At 44.9% G+C, this 25083-nt stretch overlaps 2 protein-coding genes across 2 annotated transcripts; both read left to right on the top strand.

The window, feature by feature from the left end:
* Positions 1-1941: 1941 nt before the first annotated feature.
* Positions 1942-12988, top strand: LOC311136789 (transmembrane protein 116; the record flags this gene model as incomplete). Its single annotated transcript, XM_084171067.1, has 12 exons — positions 1942-1977; positions 2138-2181; positions 6781-6844; positions 8083-8217; positions 8818-8913; positions 9008-9057; positions 9175-9294; positions 9445-9490; positions 9586-9657; positions 9822-9972; positions 12326-12399; positions 12830-12988. 12 exons carry the CDS (start codon positions 1942-1944, stop codon positions 12986-12988), a joined length of 1047 nt encoding a protein of 348 aa, XP_084027193.1.
* A 5387-nt stretch (positions 12989-18375) lies between these two features.
* On the top strand, positions 18376-24581 carry LOC311137504 (uncharacterized protein; the record flags this gene model as incomplete). Its single annotated transcript, XM_084172034.1, has 7 exons — positions 18376-18454; positions 19473-19511; positions 21538-21817; positions 21976-22121; positions 22417-22771; positions 22882-23069; positions 24520-24581. Exons 1-7 carry the CDS (start codon positions 18433-18435, stop codon positions 24579-24581), a joined length of 1092 nt encoding a protein of 363 aa, XP_084028160.1. The 5' UTR covers positions 18376-18432.
* Between the last annotated feature and the right edge of the window lie 502 nt (positions 24582-25083).

Raw genomic sequence — 25083 nt, 5'->3', positions numbered from 1 at the left:
TGCCTGTGCCATTTAACCCCTACAACTCATCCAGAATGCCGCAGCCCGTCTGGTGTTCAACCTTCCCAAGTTCTCTAACGTCACCCCCCTCCTCCGCACACTACACTGGCTTCCAGTTGAAGCTCGCATCCGTTACAAGACCATGGTGCTTGCCTATGGAGCAGTGAGGGGAACGGCACCTCTGTACCTTCGGGCTCTGATCAGTCCCTACACCCAAACGAGGGCATTGCGTTCATCCACCTCTGGCCTGCTGGCTCCCCTTCCTCTGCGGAAGCATAGTTCCCGCTCAGCCCAGTCAAAACTGTTCGCTGCTCTGGCACCCCAATGGTGGAACAAGCTCCCTCACGACGCCAGGACAGCAGAGTCACTCACCACCTTCCGGAGACATTTGAAACCCCACCTCTTTAAGGAATACCTGGGATAGGATAAAGTAATCCTCCTACCCCCCCCCCCCCCCCCCCCCCCCCCAAAAAAATTGTAAAGTGGTTATCCCACTGGCTATAGGGTGAATGCACCAATTTGTGAGTCGCTCTGGATAATAGCGTCTGCTAAATGACGTAAATGTGCCCTTGAGCAAGGCACTTAACCCTAATTGCTCCTGTAAGTCGCTCTGGATAAGAGCGTCTGCTAAATGACTAAAATGTAATGTAAATGTATAGTTTGTTAACAATACATTTGTGTAGTGGTTGAAAAACGAGTTTTAATGACTCCAACCTAAGTGTATGTAAACTTCCGACTTCAACTGTAAGTAATCTTTGGTATTTCTCAGCGCATCATAGCATCTGACAGCACAATTTAACTTCAGAGGGTAGCATACATTTTTTCATCCTCCTCATCATGCATGTCATTAAATTCTGAAGTGTGAGGTATGTCATGTGTTTGTTTCTGCAACGGGCAGTGACCAATGTCACACATTATGGCTATTGTTTGAAATATAAACACGCATGGACTACGCGAACACACACACACACACACACACACACACACACACACACACACAACAGATGTAGAGCACACCTGACTAACTGAGAATGTTCTGTGCAATTGATGAGCAAAACTTGAGACTTCTGTGTTATTAGGAGTGTGCTGCCCTAATCAATCAATCACATATATTTTATAGAGCCCTTTTTACATCAGCAGTTGTCACAAAGTGCTTATACAGATACCCAGCCTAAAACAAGAGCAAGCAATGCAGATGTGGAAGCACAGTGGCTAGGAAAAACTCCCTAGAAAGGCAGGAACCTAGGAAGAAACCTAGAGAGGAACCAGGCTCTGAGGGGTGGCCAGTCCTCTTCTTGCTGTGCTGGTGGAGATTATAAGAGTACATGGCCATTAAGGCCAGATCGTTCAAGATGTTCAAATATTCATAGATGACCAGCATGGTCAAATAATAATCACAGTGGTTACAGAGGGTGCAACATATACCTAGGGCAGCTAGCCTACTATCATAGCCTACTATCACAGAGAAACGTGTTAACCAGGTATTTAGAGTAAACAATGTTTTTACTGCATTTTAGTATTTCTCCACTGTATTTGTGTGTCCCAAAAATAAATAACTCTATGGCCCCATATTCTGGAATCTCCAGGTTATGCAAGGATGCATTTCCTTCTCTGGCCTTTTCTAAAAATGTCCAAACCTGTATGAGTCGTGGTTCATTGACAGGCAAAAGAAAGACATGCACGGCATTTCCGAGGGGACATTCCTACACGTGTCCCATGCCTTTCATTGTGCAGGTAAGTGGACACGTGACAGACAGGTCCAAGGTGCAGATGTCTATGTGCCATGGGCGGGGCCGTCTGTTAATAACCCACTCAGATTTATGGAAATGATCATATATTTTTGGCAGTGGACCACATGGATAACGCTTTCTTAATTTCAGGCTAAGGACAGGTGCGCTTTGAATAACTTTGCCTAGGTGGTAATTGTGCAGCTCATTCACTATGGATCCTTTGAATGGAACTTTAAGTAACGACCAGGTAAGAAATATTTTTTCACTGATTAGTGCAAGTAAATTGATGTGTATATCCTAAACCATACAGAACTGCAATGGAGCTATAGGCCCAGGGTCAGTCTGTTTTATATAGTAGGCTATTTTAACACACTTTTGAATTTATTTGAATTTTTTCCTTTATTTAGATCACTGGTCTCTCGACTGTGTACCTGGTATCTCTGTCTTTAAGGTAAGCACATCTGACTTCCCACACCGTTGGCTATCTGTGTCACATGGAAGTAAAGTATTGCATTCATGTTGGCTAGAATTTAAGGACATTTACAGTGAGGGAAAAAAGTATTTGATCCCCTGCTGATTCTGTGCGTTTGCCGACTGACAAAGAAATCATCAGTCTATAATTTTAATGGTAGGTTTATTTGAACAGTGAGAGACAGAATAACAACAAACAAATCCAGAAAAACGCATGTCAAAAATTTTATAAATTGATTTGCATTTTAATGAGGGAAATAAGTATTTGACCCCTCTGCAAAACATGACTTAGTACCTGGTGGCAAAACCCTTGTTGGCAATCACAGAGGTCAGACGTTTCTTGTAGTTGGCCACCAGGTTTGCACACATCTCAGGAGGGATTTTGTCCCACTCCTCTTTGCAGATCTCCTCCAAGTCATTAAGGTTTCGAGGCTGACGTTTCGCAACTCGAACCTTTAGCTCCCTCAACAGATTTTCTATGGGATGAAGGTCTGGAGACTGGCTAGACCACTCCAGGACCTTAATGTGCTTATTCTTGAGCCACTCCTTTGTTGCATTGGCCGTGTGTTTTGGGTCATTGTCATGCTGGAATACCCATCCACGACCCATTTTCAATGCCCTGGCTGAGGGAAGGAGGTTCTCACCCAAGATTTGACGGTACATGGCTCCGTCCATCGTCCCTTTGATGCGGTGAAGTTGTCCTGTCCCCTTAGCAGAAAAACACCCCCAAAGCATAATGTTTCCACCTCCATGTTTGACGGTGGGGATGGTGTTCTTAGGGTAAAAGGCAGCATTCCTCCTCCTCCAAACACGGCGAGTTGAGTTGATGCCAAAGAGCTCCATTTTGGTCTCATCTGACCACAACACTTTCACCCAGTTCTCCACTGAATCATTCAGATGTTCATTGGCAAACTTCAGACGGACATGTATATGTGCTTTCTTGAGCAGGGTGACCTTGCGGGCGCTGCAGGATTTCAGTCCTTCACGGCTTAGTGTGTTACCAATTGTTTTCTTGGTGACTATGGTCCCAGCTGCCTTGAGATCATTGACAAGATCCTCCCGTGTAGTTCTGGGCTGATTCCTCACCGTTCTCATGATCATTGCAACTCCACGAGGTGAGATCTTGCATGGAGCCCCAGGCCGAGGGAGATTGACAGTTATTTTGTGTTTCTTCCATTTGCGAATAATCGCACCAACTGTTGTCACCTTCTCACCGGGCTGCTTGGCGATGGCCTTGTAGCCCATTCCAGCCTTGTGTAGGTCTACAATCTTGTCCCTGACATCCTTGGAGAGCTCTTTAGTCTTGGCCATGGTGGAGAGTTTGGAATCTGATTGATTGATTGCTTCTGTGGACAGGTGTCTTTTATACAGGTAACAAGCTGAGATTAGGAGCACTCCCTTTAAGAGTGTGCTCCTAATCTCAGCTCGTTACCTGTATAAAAGACACCTGGGAGCCAGAAATCTTTCTGATTGAGAGGGGGTAAAATACCTATTTCCCTCATTAAAATGCAAATCAATTTATAACATTTTTGACATGCGTTTTTCTGGATTTTTTTTTTGTTATTCTGTCTCTCACTGTTCAAATAAACCTACCATTCAAATTATAGACTGATGATTTCTTTGTCAGTGGGCAAACGTACAACATCAGCAGGGGATCAAATACTTTTTTCCCTCACTGTAGGTGTAACTGTTTCTACATTTATCTGCTCTTAAGTGTTGTGCAAATATCTTTACCAATGTGTTTTCAAATAATAATAAAATAATATAATATGCCATTTAGCAGACGCTTTTATCCAAAGCGACTTACAGTCATGTGTGCATACATTTTTACGTATGGGTGGTCCCGGGGATCGAACCCACTACCCTGGCGTTACAAGCGCCATGCTCTACCAATTGAGCTACAGAGGACCACAAATCAAACCAAATCAAACCAATTTATAGGGGCTAGTCTAGAACATATTTTAGTTTGTTGTTGTTGTTGAAAATGTAGTCTAGCAAGCTACACCACTGAGAAGATGACTTCATGCGTGTCAAGTCATAATAAGACAGTTGGCCTTCCATCTTTTCAGATTCATATTTCTTCAGTGTTGCCAGTCAGACCAGTTGAGCAACCTAACATGCATGTGACTAACGCAATGCTGAATGTATCCTAATGTCACGATCGTCATTCATAGAGGAGGACCAAGGCGCAGCGTTGAATGCGAACATTTTATTTATTAGAATGATCACACGATCAAAACAACAAAACGAAACGTGACGTCCCTGGTTACATAAACAAACCAACACGGAACAAGAATCCACAAATAATGAATGCCTAACGGCTACCTAAGTATGACTCCCAATCAGAGACAACGAGCTACAGCCGTCTCTGATTGGGAGCCACCCTGGCCAACATAGATATACAACAACTAGAACATAAACAAATGAAAACTCACACCCTGGCTCAACATACTAGAGTCCCCAGAGCCAGGGCGTGACAGTACCCCCCCCTAAAGGCGCGGACTCCGACCGCGCCAACCAAATACAACAGGGGAGGGACCGGGTGGGCACTCCGCCTCGGCGGCGGATCCGGCTCCGGACATGACCCCCACTCCTTCTCTAACCCCCCAAAGTACCCCTGGTCCGGTCTGGCCCTGCTGACCAGAGCTGAACTGAACACTGGTGGAGCGGATTGCTCTAGCTCCGGCGTGACGCAGCACCTGACCGGTGCCGGACCCGCCACCGGTGGAACAGGCACGGGCCGTGCCGGACTGACGACGCACACCACTGGCTTGGTGTGGGGAGCAGGAGCGGGCCGAGCCGGGATGACGAAACGCACCACTGACTTGGTGCGGGGAGCAGGAGCGGGCCGGACCGGGCTGACGAAGCGCACCACTGACTTGGTGCGGGGAGCAGGAACGGGCCGTGCCGGGCTGACGACGCGCACCACTGACTTGGTGCGGGGAGCAGGAACGGGCCGTGCCGGGCTGACGACGCGCACCACTGACTTGGTGTGGGGAGCAGGAGCGGGCCGAGCCGGGCTGACGAAACGCACCACTGACTTGGTGCGGGGAGCAGGAGCGGGCCGTGCCGGGCTGACGAAGCGCACCACTGACTTGGTGCGGGGAGCAGGAACGGGCCGTGCCGGGCTGACGACGCGCACCACTGACTTGGTGCGGGGAGCAGGAACGGGCCGGACAGGGCTGACGAAACGCACCACAGACTTGGTGTGGGGAGCAGGAATGGGCCGGGCCGAGCTGGCGATGCGCACCGTAGACTTGGTGCGAGTGGCAGGAACAGGCCGGACCGTACTGGGAACACACACCACTGGCCCTACGTGGGGATCAGGAACAGGCCGGACCGGACTGGCAACACACGCCAGTACCTCTCGCCGTGCCTCTACATCTTCCACCCCCTCTTCGACCAGTGGCCCCCGTAACCTGGCGGCCTCTGCCAATCCGCTGGGCCGCTCTGCCGCGGTCTCCTGCTGGCCCGTCGTCCACGGCGTTAGCCCCCCCCTAAAAAAATTCTGGGCGTCTCCCCTACACGTGGACCAGGTCTCCATGTCCCTCGCCAGCCTTTCGCCCTTCTGCCACAATGTCAAGCCCTTCTCTTCCTCACTCGGCTTGACCCAGTCGAGGAGGCGAAGGAGATCTGTTAGGGATCTCCCTGGCGATGGCTCCTGGACACGCTGCTTGGTCACATCTTGGTGGTTTCTTCTGTCACGATCGTCATTCATAGAGGAGGACCAAGGCGCAGCGTTGAATGCGAACATTTTATTTATTAGAATGATCACACGATCAAAACAACAAAACGAAACGTGACGTCCCTGGTTACATAAACAAACCAACACGGAACAAGAAACCACAAATAATGAATGCCTAACGGCTACCTAAGTATGACTCCCAATCAGAGACAACGAGCTACAGCCGTCTCTGATTGGGAGCCACCCTGGCCAACATAGATATACAACAACTAGAACATAAACAAATGAAAACTCACACCCTGGCTCAACATACTAGAGTCCCCAGAGCCAGGGCGTGACACCTAACTCTTCATAACCTCAGCCCATAGAAAAATATAAAGCACTGTGTTTCTATGTCTAACGCATTAAGAAGGAAAGAAATTCGACAAATTAACTTTTAAGAATGCACACCTGTTAACTGAAATGAAGCTGGTTGAGAGAATGCCAAGAGTGTGCAAAGCTGTCATCAAGGCAAAGGGTGGCTACTTTGAAGAATCTCAAATCTCAAATATATCTTAATTTGTTGAACACTTTTTTGTTTACTACATGATTCCATATGTGTTATTTCATAGTTTTGATGTATTCACTATTATTCTACAATGTAGAAAATAGTAAAAATAAAGAAAAACCCTTGAATGAGTAGGTGTGTCCAAACCTTTGACTGGTACTGTACATTACATTTGATCTTGGATTTTATATTTCTTTATTGTATTCCATGGGTTTCTGTTTCAATTTGATTGTATTCATTTTCCATCACAACCTTTGTGAACATGCTGAATGACATGATTGAATGTTATGTAATGGTGCTATAATTTTATACTATCAGTATTGAGGTATTTTACTTTCTGCTTACAGTTTGATTGGGAGTTTTTCAGTGCTGGTTGTTTCCATCGCAAGGAGGAGGCACTTACAAGAACAGGTAGGTGGATGAGAAGAAAATGTTTGATTGTGTGTGTGTGTGTTCGTGCGTGTGTGTGTGTGTGCGTATGTGTACCTGTGTGTGTGTGTGTGTGTGAGTGTGCTAATGCAACTTAGTTAATGTAAAAATGATTTCCAAGAAGGTGTCTTGGCTAAATATCTGTTTACCAGGCTCACTCTCATTAATATGTAACTACCTGAACATTGCAGATAGAATAGTCATGAATAGAGCTGACATGATTCCTTACTCTAAATGTCAAATAGAGGCATGCATTTTCTACAGAACCTAATCATTATGTTCCAAAACGTTGTGGCCTACTGAACATGGCCCCGGCTACTCCCTCTCTGTCTGTCTGTGTCTATACTCCCTCATTGAGGCAGAACTATAGGACTGCATGGTCTATCAACTCTAGCTAAAGTCAGAGAGGCACGTTCTAGTAGGGTCACAGGGGCTGGTTGGACAAAGGGAAAATAATACCTGAACTATAGAACAGGGAACAAACAGTGATATTACGTATTTTATACAGGATTAGTTAATGTTTGAAATATTGTGAGCTGCATAAGGATTTGGAGGATGAGGACATTCCATGTATTTATTTCTGTCACTGGTGGGTGCCAGAAGGTATGCGGGCCAAGATAGCTGGGGGGCCACTGTTGCTAATCTTAGAAGGAGTACGTGATGGAATATCCTGACTAGGGTGCAACACGATACCATATAGGGTGATCCTATATGTGGTGAGGAGTGACATTCAATAATGGTTGGCAACTGTTGGATAGAATTAGCTTGCAAACAAGTATATAAGCTAAGAGATTTCCTTTGTTCAGTGAGTTCAGATAGCAATGGGCCACCCACGTGCCGTTTGCTATGTGAACCCGGTACCGCAATATTAAATACTTTGAATCAACTCTCCATCTAAGTGTTTAACTATTCTCTTGCATCCTGAATTAATTGACACTGGAGAAACTCCTCATAACAAACAGTAACAGTACAAACTATTCACTGAATGTCCATACATACAATAACCCATCCAGAGCACTGTCAGTAGTTTGGTGATGGGACCAATGTGACCCTTGACACAGTCTTAGAGACGCTGAAACACCACGGCTATGAATGATATCAAGTCTATTCCCATTTACCTCAAGCACATTAGACAGGCTATATTCTGTGGCCATTGATGTACAATGTTGTTGTCATTTTCTCTTAGTTTTGCTAACACACAAATGCCTGTGTCTCTCTAGGTGCAGCCCCTGGTCCAGCTGGCTCTAGCTGATCTGTTGGCAGCAGCCACCCTGATGTTCACCAACGTAATGAATGAGACTGACAGCTTCACCCACAGTGTGTTAATCTGTAAACGCCTACTGCCTCTGTCACTGGTGAGCCAGCCTACAGTGGTTCTTATTCGTAGGGATAGTGCACTATAATAATCCTCATCTTAGAATGAACATTTTATAGATACAGTAGAGTTCAATTTTGTACTTGGTCCCCTTTAAATACACTCTATAGCTTTGAGACGCACTACAGAACTGTGAATAGCCAAACAATTTCTTGAAATATGGTTTATAAAAAGACAAGAACGCTTGTGTGCTCACCTCTAGACTAAGGTATAGATAAGGCATAGATACTGTATATATATGTCTTTGAGTGCTACAGCGTGAGTGATCCAACTTTAAAAGTTTAGACTTTACATTCACATATCAGCAGACGAATGTGCAGGTCAGACAGAACACGCAGTACATTTGGGGTGGATGAACTGTTCTATACTGTGTTATGTCATGGAGCATGACATTATGCCGTGTCATTTATAGGGACCGAGTGTGAAGAAGCAAAGTTTTACAGCTTGTCCTTTTCTATTATAGACCTTTAATTGTGTGCGCTTGCTGTTCTTTACACTTTACGGTGTGCTTTTTTCTATACATTTAACAGTGTGTGTGTTTGTGTGTGTGTATGGTGTGTGTGTGTGTTCTCTGTTCCAGACGTTTTACTGTGTGTCGTTCCTGCTGGTGATAGTGTATGCCTGGGAGTCAAAGCATGCCATCGAGGGATGGCGGGAGAGACCAAGAGAGGAAGAGGTGAGGACCCAACCCTCCACCAAGTGCACACACACACACACACCTCGACTCTGTTTGATTCATTCTAAAATCAAATATCTCTCTCTCCCCCCAGTCCCAGTGTAGACGAAGGGTGGTGGTTTTGCCTGTATATACACTTGTATGGTGAGTCACAATTTAATTTCCAACTAAAAACGTCCCTGCTTTAAACCAAACGGATCTGCGTAGTGTCTTAAAAGCAACACATATCCCTAACTTTTTGTGTGTGTGATGCCCCTTCAGGTTTACGCCATTGGTGATGTACTTTGCGTACATTATGACTTTAGTCCTGACCACAGCGGACTTGGTACCAGCCAGCCACGGGACGGCAAACAACAGTGAAGTTAGCACATACTGCACCAGGTGTGTGTGTGTGTGTCTTTGTCAAGATTTGTCCTAATCATTTGCATAATGCTTATGACACTAATGAGAGAAAAGGTAGATACTCTAGCAAAAACAATTGTATGAACAAAATGGTTTCCTTATCTCACATCTCTCTGTGTTTCTTCCTAGCTGTATCCTCTTCCTACATATCTGGAGGGACCACTGCTCAGATATAGTGAGTAAATACCTGGGTTCCACCTGTGTTGTATCTGTGTGTTTATAAAAGGACTGGACATGACTGAATGAGATCTTGTTTGTTTTGTTTTCCAGGAACAGATCCATGACATGTTCATGCGATGCTTCCTCTTCTTCAGTGTGATACTAGTGTTGGTGTGCTGCACGGTAAGTACCATAAATCTTCACTAGTCTAGCATACAACACGCAATATAGTTAACATATAAACATGGGTTCATTTACAGTAGTTTAAGTAGTTTACAGCCAATATAATGAAGAATGATGATCATGAAAATGATGAGTAATGATGATGATGTACTGTACCTGTACAGGTGGTTTACTACAAGGTGGGCAGCTTGTATCGCAGGTACGAGGAGGGACTATTTCCTGTGGAGGGAGACGCACGTTCCAGGAAACGACTGAGGGGTGTGTTCTCCACTGTTCGCTACATGATAGTGGTTATCATCTTCTGCTGGACACCAGGTACACAAAGTCATCCCAACAAACACACACACACACAAACACACCAGGCTGGTGGGAGGATCTATAAGAGGATGGGATCATTGTGATGGCTGGAATAGAATCAATGGAATGGTAACAAACACACATAACACATGGAAACAACGTGTTTTACTCCGTTCCATTGATTCCATTCCAGCCATTACAATGAGCCCGTCCTCCTATAGTGTCAAGATCGTCTAATAGAGTGGACCAATGCGCAGCGTTGAAGGCAAACATATTTATTCTCACTGAAGGCAACACGAACAAAAACAACGAACGATACGTGACAGTTCACGGTTACCATAAACAGACTCGAAACAAAAACCCACAAACACGAATGAAAACCCGACTGTTTAAATATGGCTCCCAATCAGAGACAACCAGCTGACACTCGTTGCCTCTGATTGGGAGTCACTCAGACCAACATAGAAATAAGTAACCTAGACCCACAACAAAAACATAGAAACTAACACCCTGGCTCAACATACGAGAGTCCCCCGAGCCAGGGCGTGACAGTACCCCCCCCCCCAAAGTCGCGGACTCCGACCGCGCCAACGAAACACAACAGGGGAGGGACCGGGTGGGCACTCCGCCTAGGCGGCGGATCCGGCTCCGGGCATGATCCCCACTCGCCCTCTAACCCCCCAAAGTACCCCCGGTCCGGTCTGGTCCTGCTGACCGGAGCTGGACTGCACACCGGTGGAGCGGATTGCTCTAGCTCCGGTGTAACGCATCTGACCGGCGCCGGACCAGGCACCAGTGGAACAGACACGTGCCGTGCCGGACCGACGACGCACACCACTGGCTTGGTGTGGGGAACAGGCACGGGCCGTGCTGAACTGACGACGCACACCACTGGCTTGGTATGGGGAGCAGGAGCGGGCCGGACAGGGCTGACGAAACGCACCACAGACTTGGTGCTGGGAGCAGGAATGGGCCGGACTGGGCTGGCGACGCGCACCACAGACCTGGTGCGGAGAGCAGGAACGGGCAGAGCCGGGCTGACGAGACGCACCACAGGCTTGGTGCGGGGAGCAGGAATGGGCCGGGCCGGACTGGGCTGGCGACGCGCACCACAGACCTGGTGCAGCGGGGAGCAGGAACGGGCAGAGCCGGGCTGACGAGACGCACCACAGGCTTGGTGCGGGGAGCAGGAATGGGCCGGACTGAGCTGGCGACGCGCACCACAGACCTGGTGCGGGGAGCAGGAACGGGCAGAGCCGGGCTGACGAGACGCACCACAGACTTGATGCGGGGAGCAGGAATGGGCCGGACTGGGCTGGCGACGCGCACCACAGACCTGGTGCGGGGAGCAGGAACGGGCAGAGCCGGGCTGACGAGACGCACCACAGACTTGATGCGGGGAGCAGGAATGGGCCGGACTGGGCTGGCGACGCGCACCACAGATCTGGTGCGGGGAGCAGGAACGGGCAGAGCCGGGCTGACGAGACGCACCACAGACTTGATGCGGGGAGCAGGAACAGACCGGACCGTACTAGGGACACACACCACTGGCCCTACACCGGGATCTGGAACGGGCCGGACCGGACTGGCAACACACCCCAGTACCTCTCGCCGTGCCTCCACACCTTCCATCCCCTCTTCTACCAGTGGCCCCCGTAACCTGGCGGCCTCCTCTGCAACCCCGCTGGACCGCTCCATAGCGGCCTCCTGCTGCCCCGACGTCGTGAGCCCCCCCCTAAAAATTTTCTGGGGGTCTCTCCTCCCCGTGGACCAGGCCTCCATCGTTCTCGCCCACCTCTCGCTCTTCTGTCTCCAACCCTCGTCACTCAGCTCCTCAATGGGCTTGACCCAGTCGAAGCTGCCACGGAGATCTGCCAGCGATTTCCCTGGCGATGGCTCCTCGACTCGCTTCTTGGTCCAGTAGAGGTGGGTTTTTCTGTCAAGATCGTCTAACAGAGTGGACCAATGCGCAGCGTTGAAGGCAAACATATTTATTCTCACTGAAGGCAACACGAACAAAAACAACGAACGATACGTGACATTTCACGGTTACCATAAACAGACTCGAAACAAAAACCCACAAACACGAATGAAAACCCGACTGTTTAAATATGGCTCCCAATCAGAGACAACCAGCTGACACTCGTTGCCTCTGATTGGGAGTCACTCAGACCAACATAGAAATAAGTAACCTAGACCCACAACAAAAACATAGAAACTAACACCCTGGCTCAACATACGAGAGTCCCCCGAGCCAGGGCGTGACATATAGCTCCTTCCACCAGCCCCCTCTGACACACACACACACACACACACACATACGCATTGTATGTGTGTATTGCCAACCTCTGATATTTTCTCCTATCCCCAGCTCTTCTTCTGGTTGTCCTGTCTGTGATGCCAGACATACCTCAAGAGAAGCTCTTCCCCCTCTATGTTATACAGGTCAGTATTTCTATACAACTATCTCTCTGCTGACTGCAGACATACATAGCCCTGCTAAGACACCATCACCCAGAATTAATTGCCCTTTCCCCTAGAGAGCGATCTTTAGCGATGTAAAATCAATAATGACACTAAGATAAGCACCCATAATGCTTTATTCTTACCCACTGGGCACAGATGTCAGTCAGTTCAATGTCTAGTTTTGATTTACATTTGGTTGAGTTGTCAACTAATGTGAATTCAAAGTGAAATCAACAAAAAAATGTAATCATGTCATTGGATTTAGGTTCAAAGTTAGGTGAAAAAAAAGAAAAATGCCCTTATGTTAATTACATTTTGCATATCCAATCAGTTTTCCACGTTGATTCAACATCATCACATATATTTTTTGAGTTGGGTCCCACTATACTCCATCGTTGTGTCTCTGCAGGCGGTGACGGTGTCGCTGCAGGGCTGTCTGAACAGCGTGGTCTACGCCTGGAGACGACCAAACTTCAGAGACGCTGTGCTTGGAGAGAGGATGCCCCTGCTCAGCCAAGACGCCCCCCTGTCCTTCTTCGACGAATCACTGAGGGGGCCACCAGAGTGACGGAAGAGGAAGTGAGACATTCCACTCGCTATTTTTTTCTGGTTCATATACAGTCAATAAACTAAGCAAACCAGACCCAGCATTGGTGCCTATGGGAGAGCCACCCCCTTAAGCAGACTGAAACTGACCATTTTTGTTCAATGGTAAACAGCCTGACTGGGACATCTCATCTATTTACAATTTTTGGTGCCGCCCTTGACGCCTGACCTCTAACCCCTGACCGCTGACTCGAGAGACGCTGCTGGGCTGCTGGTGGAATTCTCCCTCTGGCCCAGATCTAGAAGTTTACCCTGCTCAAATACTAACCTTCACCATTGAGGGAAGCGATGCAACACTGGCCTTAGATCAGTTTCTAGGGATAACTTCATTCCTCTACTCCCACTGGGATGGTTTTCCGGAGCCAAGACAATGGAGTTGACTATGTACTTATTTGAGTGTTATTTATTCTGAAAATAATCTTCAATGCTTTCATATTCCTTTTTTAGTACCATGGTATTTCTGTAAGATGGGTTGATGAGGTGATTATTATGATGAGTTGTAGAGCCAGATGGGCCGGAGAATAGTAGGAGTCAACATGACATGACAATGATCATCGTTTGATTGATTAATTGGTTGATATGGTTTACAAAGCACATCCTTAAGGCGTGGGGGATGGGCCCCTTTCCAACTTTCCAATAGATAGCTAGAGCAAGTATGGCAGGAATTGTGTAGAACTTAGCAAACAATATAACAAGCAAGCATAGCAAGCTATCATTTGTACACATTCACAGTCTTTTGTATCAGGTTGTAAGTCACTCTGGACAAGAGCGTCTAATAAATGACTAAAATGTCAATGTAAATATAGTATCACCCTGAACAAATTGTAGAAAGATCAGGGGTATGTTTTTTATTCTATCATTTGACATCAATGTTCCCTTAATTTTGGGGGGGCATTTAGCAAACTTGAACGTTGTGAAAATTCTGTGCAACTTCCAGTGCGCATTTACTGTGAACACTGAGGCTGTACCCGCTTTAAGTTACAGTTTTAACAGTGGCCAAGTAGGCTACTGTTGCTATTTGATCATAATGTAGGCCTACCAGAGTGGCCTACCATCAAAAACAATGGAGAAAATACCATAACATTTTAACGTGAAAATAGCTGTTCTATCAATCAGCCTACAGTAGCAGCCAATGTGTTGTGTTCAATGTAGGCCTACAGTGGGGAAAAAAAGTATTTAGTCAGCCACCAATTGTGCAAGTTCTCCCACTTAAAAAGATGAGAGAGGCCTGTAATTTTCATCATAGGTACACGTCAACTATGACAGACAAATTGAGATTTTCTTTCTCCAGAAAATCACATTGTAGGATTTTTAATGAATTTATTTGCAAATTATGGTGGAAAATAAGTATTTGGTCACCTACAAACAAGCAAGATTTCTGGCTCTCACAGACCTGTAACTTCTTCTTTAAGAGGCTCCTCTGTCCTCCACTCGTTACCTGTATTAATGGCACCTGTTTGAACTTGTTATCAGTATAAAAGACACATTTCCACAACAGTCACACTCCAAACTCCACTATGGCCAAGACCAAAGAGCTGTCAAAGGACACCAGAAACAAAATTGTAGACCTGCACCAGGCTGGGAAGACTGAATCTGCAATAGGTAAGCAGCTTGGTTTGAAGAAATCAACTGTGGGAGCAATTATTAGGAAAGGGAAGACATACAAGACCACTGATAATCTCCCTCGATCTGGGGCTCCACGCAAGATCTCACCCCGTGGGGTCAAAATGATCACAAGAACGGTGAGCAAAAATCCCAGAACCACACGGGGGGACGTAGTGAATGACCTGCAGAGAGCTGGGACCAAAGTAACAAAGCCTACCATCAGTAACACACTACGCCGCCAGGGACTCAAATCCTGCAGTGCCAGACGTGTCCCCCTGCTTAAGCCAGTACATGTCCAGGCCCGTCTGAAGTTTGCTAGAGTGCATTTGGATGATCCAGAAGAGGATTGGGAGAATGTCATATGGTCAGATGAAACCAAAATAGAACTTTTTTGTAAAAACTCAACTCGTCGTGTTTGGAGGACAAAGAATGCTGAGTTGCATCCAAAGAACACCATACCTACTGTGAAGCATGGGGGTAGAAAGATCATGCTTTGGGGCTGTTTTTCTGCAAAGGGACCAGGACGACTGATCCGTGTAAAGGAAATAATGAACGGGGCCATGTATCGTGAGATTTTGAGTGAAAACCTCCTTCCATCAGCAAGGGCATTGAAGATAAAACGTGTCTGGGTCTTTCAGCATGACAATGATCCCAAACACACCGCCCGGGCAACGAAGGAGTGGCTTCGTAAGAAGCATTTCAAGGTCCTGGAGTGGCCTAGCCAGTCTCCAGATCTCAACCCCATAGAAAATCTTTGGAGGGAGTTGAAAGTCTGTGTTGCCCAGCGACAGCCCCAAAACATCACTGCTCTAGAGGAGATCTGCATGGAGGAATGGGCCAAAATACCAGCAACAGTGTGTGAAAACCTTGTGAAGACTTACAGAAAACGTTTCACCTGTGTCATTGCCAACAAAGGGTATATAACAAAGTATTGAGAAACTTTTGTTATTGACCAAATACTTATTTTCCACCATAATTTGCAAATAAATTCATTACAAATCCTACAATGTGATTTTCTGGATTTTTTTTCCTCATTTTGTCTGTCATAGTTGACGTGTACCTATGATGAAAATTACAGGCCTCTCTCATCTTTTTAAGTGGGAGAACATGCACAATTGGTGGCTGACTAAATACTTTTTTCCCCCACTGTACATTCTGTGAGACTTTTGAAAAAAACATGCAGGGTTTGACATTAACTTGTTTATCCACTTGTCCTTCAGACAAAGAGGTGACTGAATGTTGTTGTGTTGTTTGATGCAAGAAACCACTTTACAAAATAAAATGCATTATTATTCCCATACCATTATTACAGAGAATCAGACAAATTATGCTACCCTCTGCCCATGGCTACTTAGTTTATTGAAGCCTGTCTCAAATTACAACACTGCCCTTTTAAGACAAAAAAAAGCTCTTTGTCTGACTATCTTTTCAAAGACCTCTAGAAATTTACACGTTTTGTGCTCTTGTAGGAGGCAATCACTCCCCTATTGCTGATTACACATGATCTATAACTGGTCTAATAACTCACTAACTAGCAAAGGAGGTGAACAAAATGGGCACACTTGGCTACATGCAGCTTTGATCTCAAAACAAGTGCATCTACTCATGACCATAGCTGTAAACACAGTCCAGCTCAAAGTGAATGGCACAGATCCATATATGGCAATGGTCTATTTGCATATAGGCCTACTGCAGCTCTGATTGGCTATGCCACACTGGTCATGCCAATAGAATCCTACTCTGATGCATTCTGCCTACAACAAAATCTCTTGCATAGTTCGTTTTGTTTCGGTATGATGCATTGAAAGTGGCTAATATTGCGTTGATTCGATCACAATTGCCACAGTAAAGGGAAACATTGATAGTGTTAACTAACAGGGAAAAGTCTAGAAAGTTGAGTGAAGTTCAATCTCGTGCTTCTCTCTGTGGGCTGATATTTCTTCTGCGCTCTGCAAGGCAGTCCTGGGGGAGTTGCGGGGCAGTCTCAAGCTACTGCGCACCTGCACGCAGCTTAGAGGGAACATTGTTTGACGTGTATAAAAGTAGAAAAATACAAAATGTGAGTCTTAGTTAGATTTTGTATTTATTTGTTGATCAGTGCTGTACTGTATTTTAGCTTGTATACCTTATTTTGTGGGCAGTAAAATCCCAGGAGAACATTTCATAACATGTTGTTATGATGTTTTATTTGTGCAATAAATGGCCTCTTACCCAGTCCCATTCTACTGATGTTCTCCTAATCTCTTTTTTGGTAACCTAAGAACAAAATGGTTTAGTCCTATGGTGACCTTGTATCATAATAACTTCAGACATGAGTCAACGGGTGACAGAGATGAGATAGGATTTTTCTGCTGTGTCAGGCCCAGTCAGTGTGTGACTATACACATTAAAGTATGTGATGAGATACATGAGAGGTTAAAAGGTTGAGGTCACACAACTTGCTTTGATTCAGCCAAAAGAGCATTAGTGAGGTTGGGCAATGATGTTGGGCGGTTACGTATGGTTCGCAGTCGGCATTCCAATTTATCCCAAAGGTATTCGATGGGGTGAGGTCAGGGCTCTGTGTAGGCCAGTCAAGTTCTTCCACACCGATCTTGACAAACCATTTCTGTATGGACCTCGCTTTCTGCACGGGAGCATTGTCATGCTGAAACAGGAAAGGGCCTTCCCCAAACTGTTGCCACAAAGTTGGAAGCACAAAATCGTCTAGAATGTAATTGTATGCTGTAGCATTACAATTTCCCTTCACTGGAACTAAGGGGCCTAGCTAGAAACCATGAAAAACAGCCCCAGACCATTATCCCTCCTTGTTATGATGAGTTTCTGGTATTGATAAGTGAGGATGTAAGAATGTACTTAGACACTTATGTGGGGAGTTCATATAAAGTATTTATTTGATCACGGGCCCATGGATTCGTATAACAAATGGCGATAGCTTTTCCCCATGTCATTCTGAACTGACCACACACTGAAATCTCTCAGTTTATATACCCTAGGTTACACGTTTCTTCAACCACATCTGGCAACCATCAATGGGCACTCCCTTCTTCGATGTCATGACCCTGTACCCCAAGCAGGATGTTCTATCCATCAATAATTCCAATATAAACACCAATATCCTCCCTAGACATATTGGAATTTCCTGCCTCAGACTCTGTGGCACCAAGAATCACTTCTCTCACAATTTAACCCAGTTCACACAACACTATGAAATGACCTCCTAATATCATCATAACACTCCTCCACCAAACTTTACAGTTGGCACTATGCATTGGGGCAGGTAGCATTCTCCTGGCATCCGCCAAACCCAGATTTGTCCGTCGGACTGCCCGATGGTGAAGCGTGATTCATCACTCCACATTGCGTATGGTGATTTTAGGCTTGTGTGCGGCTGCCCCCCTCACTCCTAACCCCCTCATGTACCCTCATGTCAATGTCCCCCCAGCCCTTTATTATAAGCTCCACATACACCCCTTCCCTCACAACCTCTCTCCTCAATCACTCTGCCCCACCCCATCCCTCCTAATATAAACACACCCCTGCAGACACAACAGTGGTTCAGGTCGAGAGGTCACTCTATATTGACTCTACACCACTGTTAATGGTTAGCCAGAGGCCCAGGGCAGGTACGATATGACGTTATGTGTTAATGGTTGATCAGGACAAGTTGTTATATAACACATAATTTGACTACTGGGCTGTGTTTCTTATCTACACAAATTGCAAGAGATATACAGGCACAGTCTATGGAAAACGGAAAGTTCAATAGTGCTTCCTTGTCATTACCTACTTTGCCTTGGTATGCACTCCCTGGAGCCAGAAGGTCAGTGGTGTCATTTTACATGACATGGCAAGGTACACTTTATAAGGACACATTTTGTTTCCCAAATCCCTTATAGTGATAAGATCTTTGGTTGAATATTGATATTCAAAGTATTGTGAACCTCAGCTCCAAGGTCAAACAAGCCTGACAGCAAACTTTTAGGAAGGCCCATACTTTGCAATCTTGTGTGATGGAACCCATATCCTCAATCCCACATCTGAACTCCTGCCATTAGGAAGGCTCTTCTGCTGCCCCCCATTGTAAGACCAACAGGAGGAAATATTTTTCACTGTAGCCATTAGACTGGTCAATAAACAAAGAAAAACATCAGATCTGCCCTGCACCATCTAAGCACTTAACCCAGACATTAAACACTTCATGTATTGTTTGAACTTTTTATAAAATAAAATATTATTCTTTACAGTTATTATATAATATTGAAGTATATTCTCCATGGAAATCGAACAAATTTTTTTTTTTATGGAAACCAAATATATGCAAAATGTAAATGATTTACATTATTGATAACATATAATATCATAATGTGAATAGTCATACACATTGGAACCCAAGGCAGAAAGACCCGGACGTCTGGGAGAGAGTCGTAGGTATTCAATCTTGACATCGATAAAATTATTTTATTCTGTTGACACTCTTCTTTTCTCTATTTTCACTCAATGTTTAGTTACCAATTGTGTACCTCTTCTCTGTTTATTTACTGTTAAAGGTGATCCATGTAACAATTGAGCTATACTTTTGATTTCTCAGATAGCTAATTTAAATTCTGCTCTCGCATGAACATTAAAGCCATGGAGTGGAGACAATTTATCTACATTTTGATTGGTAGGTCTCATAACTATTTATTTTCACAGTGACTTGACCTCCACTATTTCTCCTTTACCTGATCCAGATATACTACTGTTGTGTGGTTAATTATAACCATTACCCCTAACAAAACTATGACTACCACTAAACCTCTAGCCATTCTATAATGATTAATCATACTGACCTTTTATAGCTGTCACCTTCCTTCTCCTACTGCACAGTGTCAAGACAGGTAAGTTATTTTTTTACATGAATCAACAAACTGCTGTTAGAGTTATTCAGTTAACTTTTTAATCGTGATTAATCCCATTGTCTTAAAGTGTTCAGAATACACTGAAAACTTCCAAAATACATAATATACAATTGAAGTCGGAAGTTTACATACACCTCAGCCAAATACATTTAAACTCAGTTTTTCACAATTCCTGACATTTAATCCTAGTAAACATTCCCTGTCTTAGGTCAGTTAGGATCACCACATTATTTTAAGAATGTGAAATGTTAGAATAATAGTAGAGAGAATGATTTATTTCAGCTTTTATTTATTTCATCACATTCCCATTGGGTCAGAAGTTTACATACACTCAATTAGTATTTGGTAGCATTGCCTTTAAATTGTTTAACTTGGGTCAAACGTTTCGGGTAGCCTTCCACAAGCTTCCCACAATAAGTTGGGTGAATTTTGGCCCATTCCTCCTGACAGAGCTGGTGTAACTGAGTCAGGTTTGTAGGCCTCCTTGCTCGCACACGCTTTTTCAGTTCTGCCCACACATTTTCTATAGGATTGAGGTCAGGGCTTTGTGATGGCCACTCCAATACCTTGACTTTGTTGTCCTTAAGCCATTTTGCCACAACTTTGGGAGTATGCTTGGGGTCATTGTCCATTTGGAAGACCCATTTGCGACCAAGCTTTAACTTCCTGACTGATGTCTTGAGATGTTGCTTCAAATCAATCCACATAATTTTCCTTCCTCATGATGCCATCTATTTTGTGAAGTGCACCAGTCCCTCCTGCAGCAAAGCACCCCCACAGCATGATGCTGCCACCACCGTGCTTCACGGTTGGGATGGTGTTCTTCGGCTTGTCTTTTTCCTCCAAACTTAATGATGGTCATTATGGCCAAACAGTTCTATTTTTGTTTCAACAGACCACTGGACATTTCTCCAAAAAGTATGATCTTTGTCCCCATGTGCAGTTGCAAACCGTAGACTGTCTTTTTTATGGCGGTTTTGGAGCAGTGGCTTCTTCCTTGCTGAGCGGCCTTTCAGGTTATGTCGATATAGGACTAGTTTTACTGTGGATATAGAAACTTTTGTACCTGTTTCCTCCAGCATCTTCACAAGGTCCTTCGCATCTCTAGGAGACAGAACGCTTCTCCTTCCTGAGCGGTATGACGGCTGCGTGGTCCCATGGTGTTTATACTTGCGTACTATTGTTTGTACAGATTAACGTGGTACCTTCAGGCGTTTGGAAATTGCTCCCAAGGATGAACCAGACTTGTGGAGGTCTACAATTTTTTTTCTGAGGTCTTGCTGATTTCTTTTGATTTTCCCATGATGTCAAACAAAGAGGCACTGAGTTTGAAGGTAGGCCTTGAAATTCATCCACAGGTACACCTCCAATTGACTCAAATTATGTAAATTAGCCTATCAGAAGCTTCTAAAGCCATGACATAATTTTCTGGAATTTTCCAAGCTGTTTAAAGGCACAGTTAACTGAGTGTATGTAAACTTCTGACCCACTGGAATTGTGATACAGTGAATTATAAGTGAAATAATCTGTCTGTAAACAATTTTTGGAAAAATTACTTGTGTCATGCACAAAGTAGATGTCCTAACCGACTTGCCAAAACGATAGTTTGTTAACAAGAAATATGTGGAGTGGTTGAAAATCGAGTTTTAATGACTCCAACCTAAGTGTATGTAAACTTCCGACTTCAACTGTATACAGCTAAAAACAACAATGTGATGCCAAAACAAGTTGACATTGAGGTTTAAAAAAAATTCCTTTATCAATTTACCTGATTTTGCTAACCGTTAATTTGGACAAAATCAAAATGTGAATATTCTTGTAATGCTTTTTTGTACAAAAAATCTTAAATTGCAGCTCAATTTAAACAAATTCTGAATTTGCGACTAATCATGATCAATCACAGCAAATCATGCACTTAACTCAATTTAATGTTTTAATCATTTAACAGCCCAAACTATATGTTTAATTTTGATACCTCTGAATGTGTTGTTCGTTATTTGAAAAGGTGTGTCTCTTCAAAACGTGGCATCAAATGGAGTGGCGTCTGAGTCATCAAAATATGCTGGTTATCCCACAGCACATTTTGCCATTGATGGAAAAAAAATGCCAGAGTGCTCCCACAGTGCTCATGAAGCCAGCCCCTGGTGGAGCGTAGACCTGCTGGATGTCCACAGAGTGACCACAGTCAACATCACCAGTAGAGTAGACTGCTGTCCTTATCGGATGAATGGTGCTGAGATCCACATCGGTAACTCCCTGGAGAACAACGGTACCATCAACTCCAGGTGACATACTAGACACAATTGCCCCTCCCCACCACCACAGAAACAGTATAGAGTGGGCTGTGATAAGATAGGACCTTTTCCTGTAATGTACACTGGGTGTCTGCATCTCTCTCTCTCTCCCTCACCTCTGTCTCTGTCTCTCTCTATCTATCTTTTAGATGTGGTGTCATCTACCACAACCTAGGTGGAGAGACCCACACCTTCCAGTGTAATGAGACGGAGGGTCGCTACATCACTGTGGTCATCCCTGGACCGAACAAGTTTCTCATTCTGTGTGAAGTGGAAGTTTATGGCATTCGTGCAGGTAATCGCCATGTCTGTCTTCACTGTTCATCTTTATAGTTACAACAATATACATCCTTTGTTGTGAAGACTTAGAGGGTTAAAAACAGGTTTATTTGATGGTTACATTATTTTTAAATAGGAAATTAGCATTTTGTCTACATTTTCAGAGGGGTGGATTAATGTGCATTGTCACATGAATCTAATAAAGTAAAGATTGTTGTAGGTGAGTGTTCTTGCATGTGGAATCAATGGAATGACAATGTGGAGTCAGTGCCATGTCAGAAGTGAGACACTGGGAACTCTCTCTGTTTCAGACACAACCAGCCCTGTCCCCTCCACTCCTCCTCCCTCCACCAGTGCTTCCAAAAACCCTGCAGCAACTCCTCCAACATCCTCTTCCCTCTCTTCTTCAACCTCCACTCCCTTGTCCACCACTCCCCCTCCTACCCATCCTTCTCCTCCTCCTTCTGGCAGTTTCCTGATTAGAGGGAGGAATGTGACGGTGGTGATCAAGAGGCTGTGTTGGTCTGACGCTCTATTCTACTGCAGAGACCATTACTGGGACCTGCTTAGTGTGCGTAGTGAGGATGAGCAGAGGGAGGTGGAGGATTTGCTGGGGGGCAGTCGCGTCCCCCCCCTCACCCCACACCTGTGGCTGGGCCTGCGCAGGTATACCTCATTGTGAATGATACACGCACAAACAAGTTGGCTAACAATATATATTTGAATTCCACTCCCATTGTCCTTCCAGAGATACTGAATATCCTCTTCATATTAAGGTCCCTCATGGCAGACAGGTGGTACTGGATGACCGGGGACCACATGGACTTCAGCCACTGGGAGAGATGGGCCGCCCCTAAGCAGCACTCCAGTCCCTGTGGAGCGCTAGCCAGTGGAGGGGGCTTCTTCTGGAGGGACCGGACGTGCCATGAACACCTCAACTTCCTCTGCTACATAGGTGATGACGGTAATCTACTGCCTGGGTCAAGCTTAAAATACACTACATGACCAAAAGTATGTGGAAACCTGCTCGTCGACCATCTCATTTCAAAATCATGGGCATAAATATGGAGTTAGACCTCCCTTTGTTGCTATAACAGCCTCCACTCCTCTGGGAAGACTTTCCACTAGATGTTGGAACATTGCTGCGGGGACTTGCTTCCATTCTGCCACAAGAGCATTAGTGAGGTTGGGCACTGATGTTGGGCGGTTATGTATGGCTCGCAGTCTGCATTCCAATTCATCTCAAAGTTGTTCGATGCTGTTTCAGCATTGTCATGCTGAAACAGGAAAGGGCCTTCCCCAAAATGTTTCCACAAAGTTGGAAGCACAGAATCGTCTAGAATGTAAATGTATGCTGTAGCATTAAGATTTCCCTTCACTGGAATTAAGGGGCCTAGCTAGAAACCATGAAAAACAGCCCCAGACCATTATCCCTCCTCCACCAAACTTTACAGTTGGCACTATGCATTGGGGCAGGTAGCGTTCTCCTGGCATCCGCTAAACCCAGATTCACCCATCGGACTGCCTGATGGTGAAGCGTGATTCATCACTCCAGAGAACACGTTTCCACTGCTCCAGAGTCCAATGGCGGCGAGCTTTACACCACTCCAGCCAACGCTTGGCATTGTGCTTGGTGATCTTAGGCTTGTGTGCGGCTGCTCGGCCATGGAAACCCATTTCATGAAGCTCCCAATGAATAGTTATTGTGCTGACGTTGCTTCCAGAGGCAGTTTGGAACTCGGTAGTGAGTGTTGCAACCGAGGACAGACGATTTTTATGTGCTACGTTCTTCAGCACTCGGCAGTCCCGTTCTGTGAGCTTGTGTGGCCTACCACTTCGCGGCAGAGCCGATGTTGCTCCTAGACATTTCCACTTCACAATAACAGCATTTACAGTTGACTGGGGTAGCTCTAGCAGGGCAGAAATTTGACGAACTGACTTGTTGGAAAGGTGGCATCCTATGCCATGTTGAAAGTCACTGAGCTCTTCAGTAAGGCCATTCTACTGCCAATGTTTGTCTATGGAGATTGCAAGGCTGTGTGCTCGATTTTATACTCCTGTCAGTAACAGGTGTGGCTGAAATAGCAGAATCCACTAATTTGAAGGGGTGTCCACATACTTTTGTATATATAGTGTATATGGTAGAGTTGCAATAGTCTGCCGGTCCGTTATGACATATGTTCACTCCTTTGGAGATATGAGACTCGCTATAGTATGGTATAATGGGCCAGTGGACTATTGCAGCTGTGAACTATGAATTGAGCTTTCCTTAATCAAATAACCCCTCTTCCTCCTGTTTCAAATAACTCCTCTCCAATACTGTTATTTGATGCTGTGTCTGAAATCTCTGAATGTTTTAACCTCTGTACTTCCTGTATGTGTTTGTACTTCCTGTGTGTGTCTCTGGCCCATAGGTGCTGAGCAAGGGGTGAAAAGAGTGGATTTCTACAGCACCTACAGAGACAAAAAGCCATAGTTAGGTCCTGTGCCTTTTCACTTTTCAGTAGGCTGTACTCTGATTTGAGATCAGTGCACAGTTGTGTGCTTAACTTTTCAGCACATCTCTGCCATTGACATGGATCATTTATGCGAAAGCTCTAGTTGCATGTGATTATCTTATCTGTGAATCAGGTCATTAGTGAATACTGTGTACTTTGTATGCTTTTTAACTAAAGTGTTTTATACTATTTTAATAATTAATCATTATAAGCCTATACATCCTACTACATGGTAGTTATTGTCCATGATATTATTACATCAATAGATTAAGCCAGTTTTTTTATGGAGGAACTCATTGTTGAGGAATGTGTTTGCTTCTTAAATTGCTTGTAGTATTGTATGTTTGTATTACCTTCCTTGAAAAAGAGGCCTTGGTCTCAATGGGACTCCCTGCTAAAATAAAGGTTAAATAAATAAAATGAAAAATTAAATACTTTAGTCCCAAATTCATTTTTGTGCAGATAAAATAAAACTGCTCT

The sequence above is a fragment of the Coregonus lavaretus genome (assembly GCF_964263955.1).
Source record: "Coregonus lavaretus genome assembly, chromosome: 11".
Lineage (NCBI taxonomy): Eukaryota > Metazoa > Chordata > Actinopteri > Salmoniformes > Salmonidae > Coregonus > Coregonus lavaretus.
This window is presented reverse-complemented; position numbering and strand designations above follow the sequence as displayed.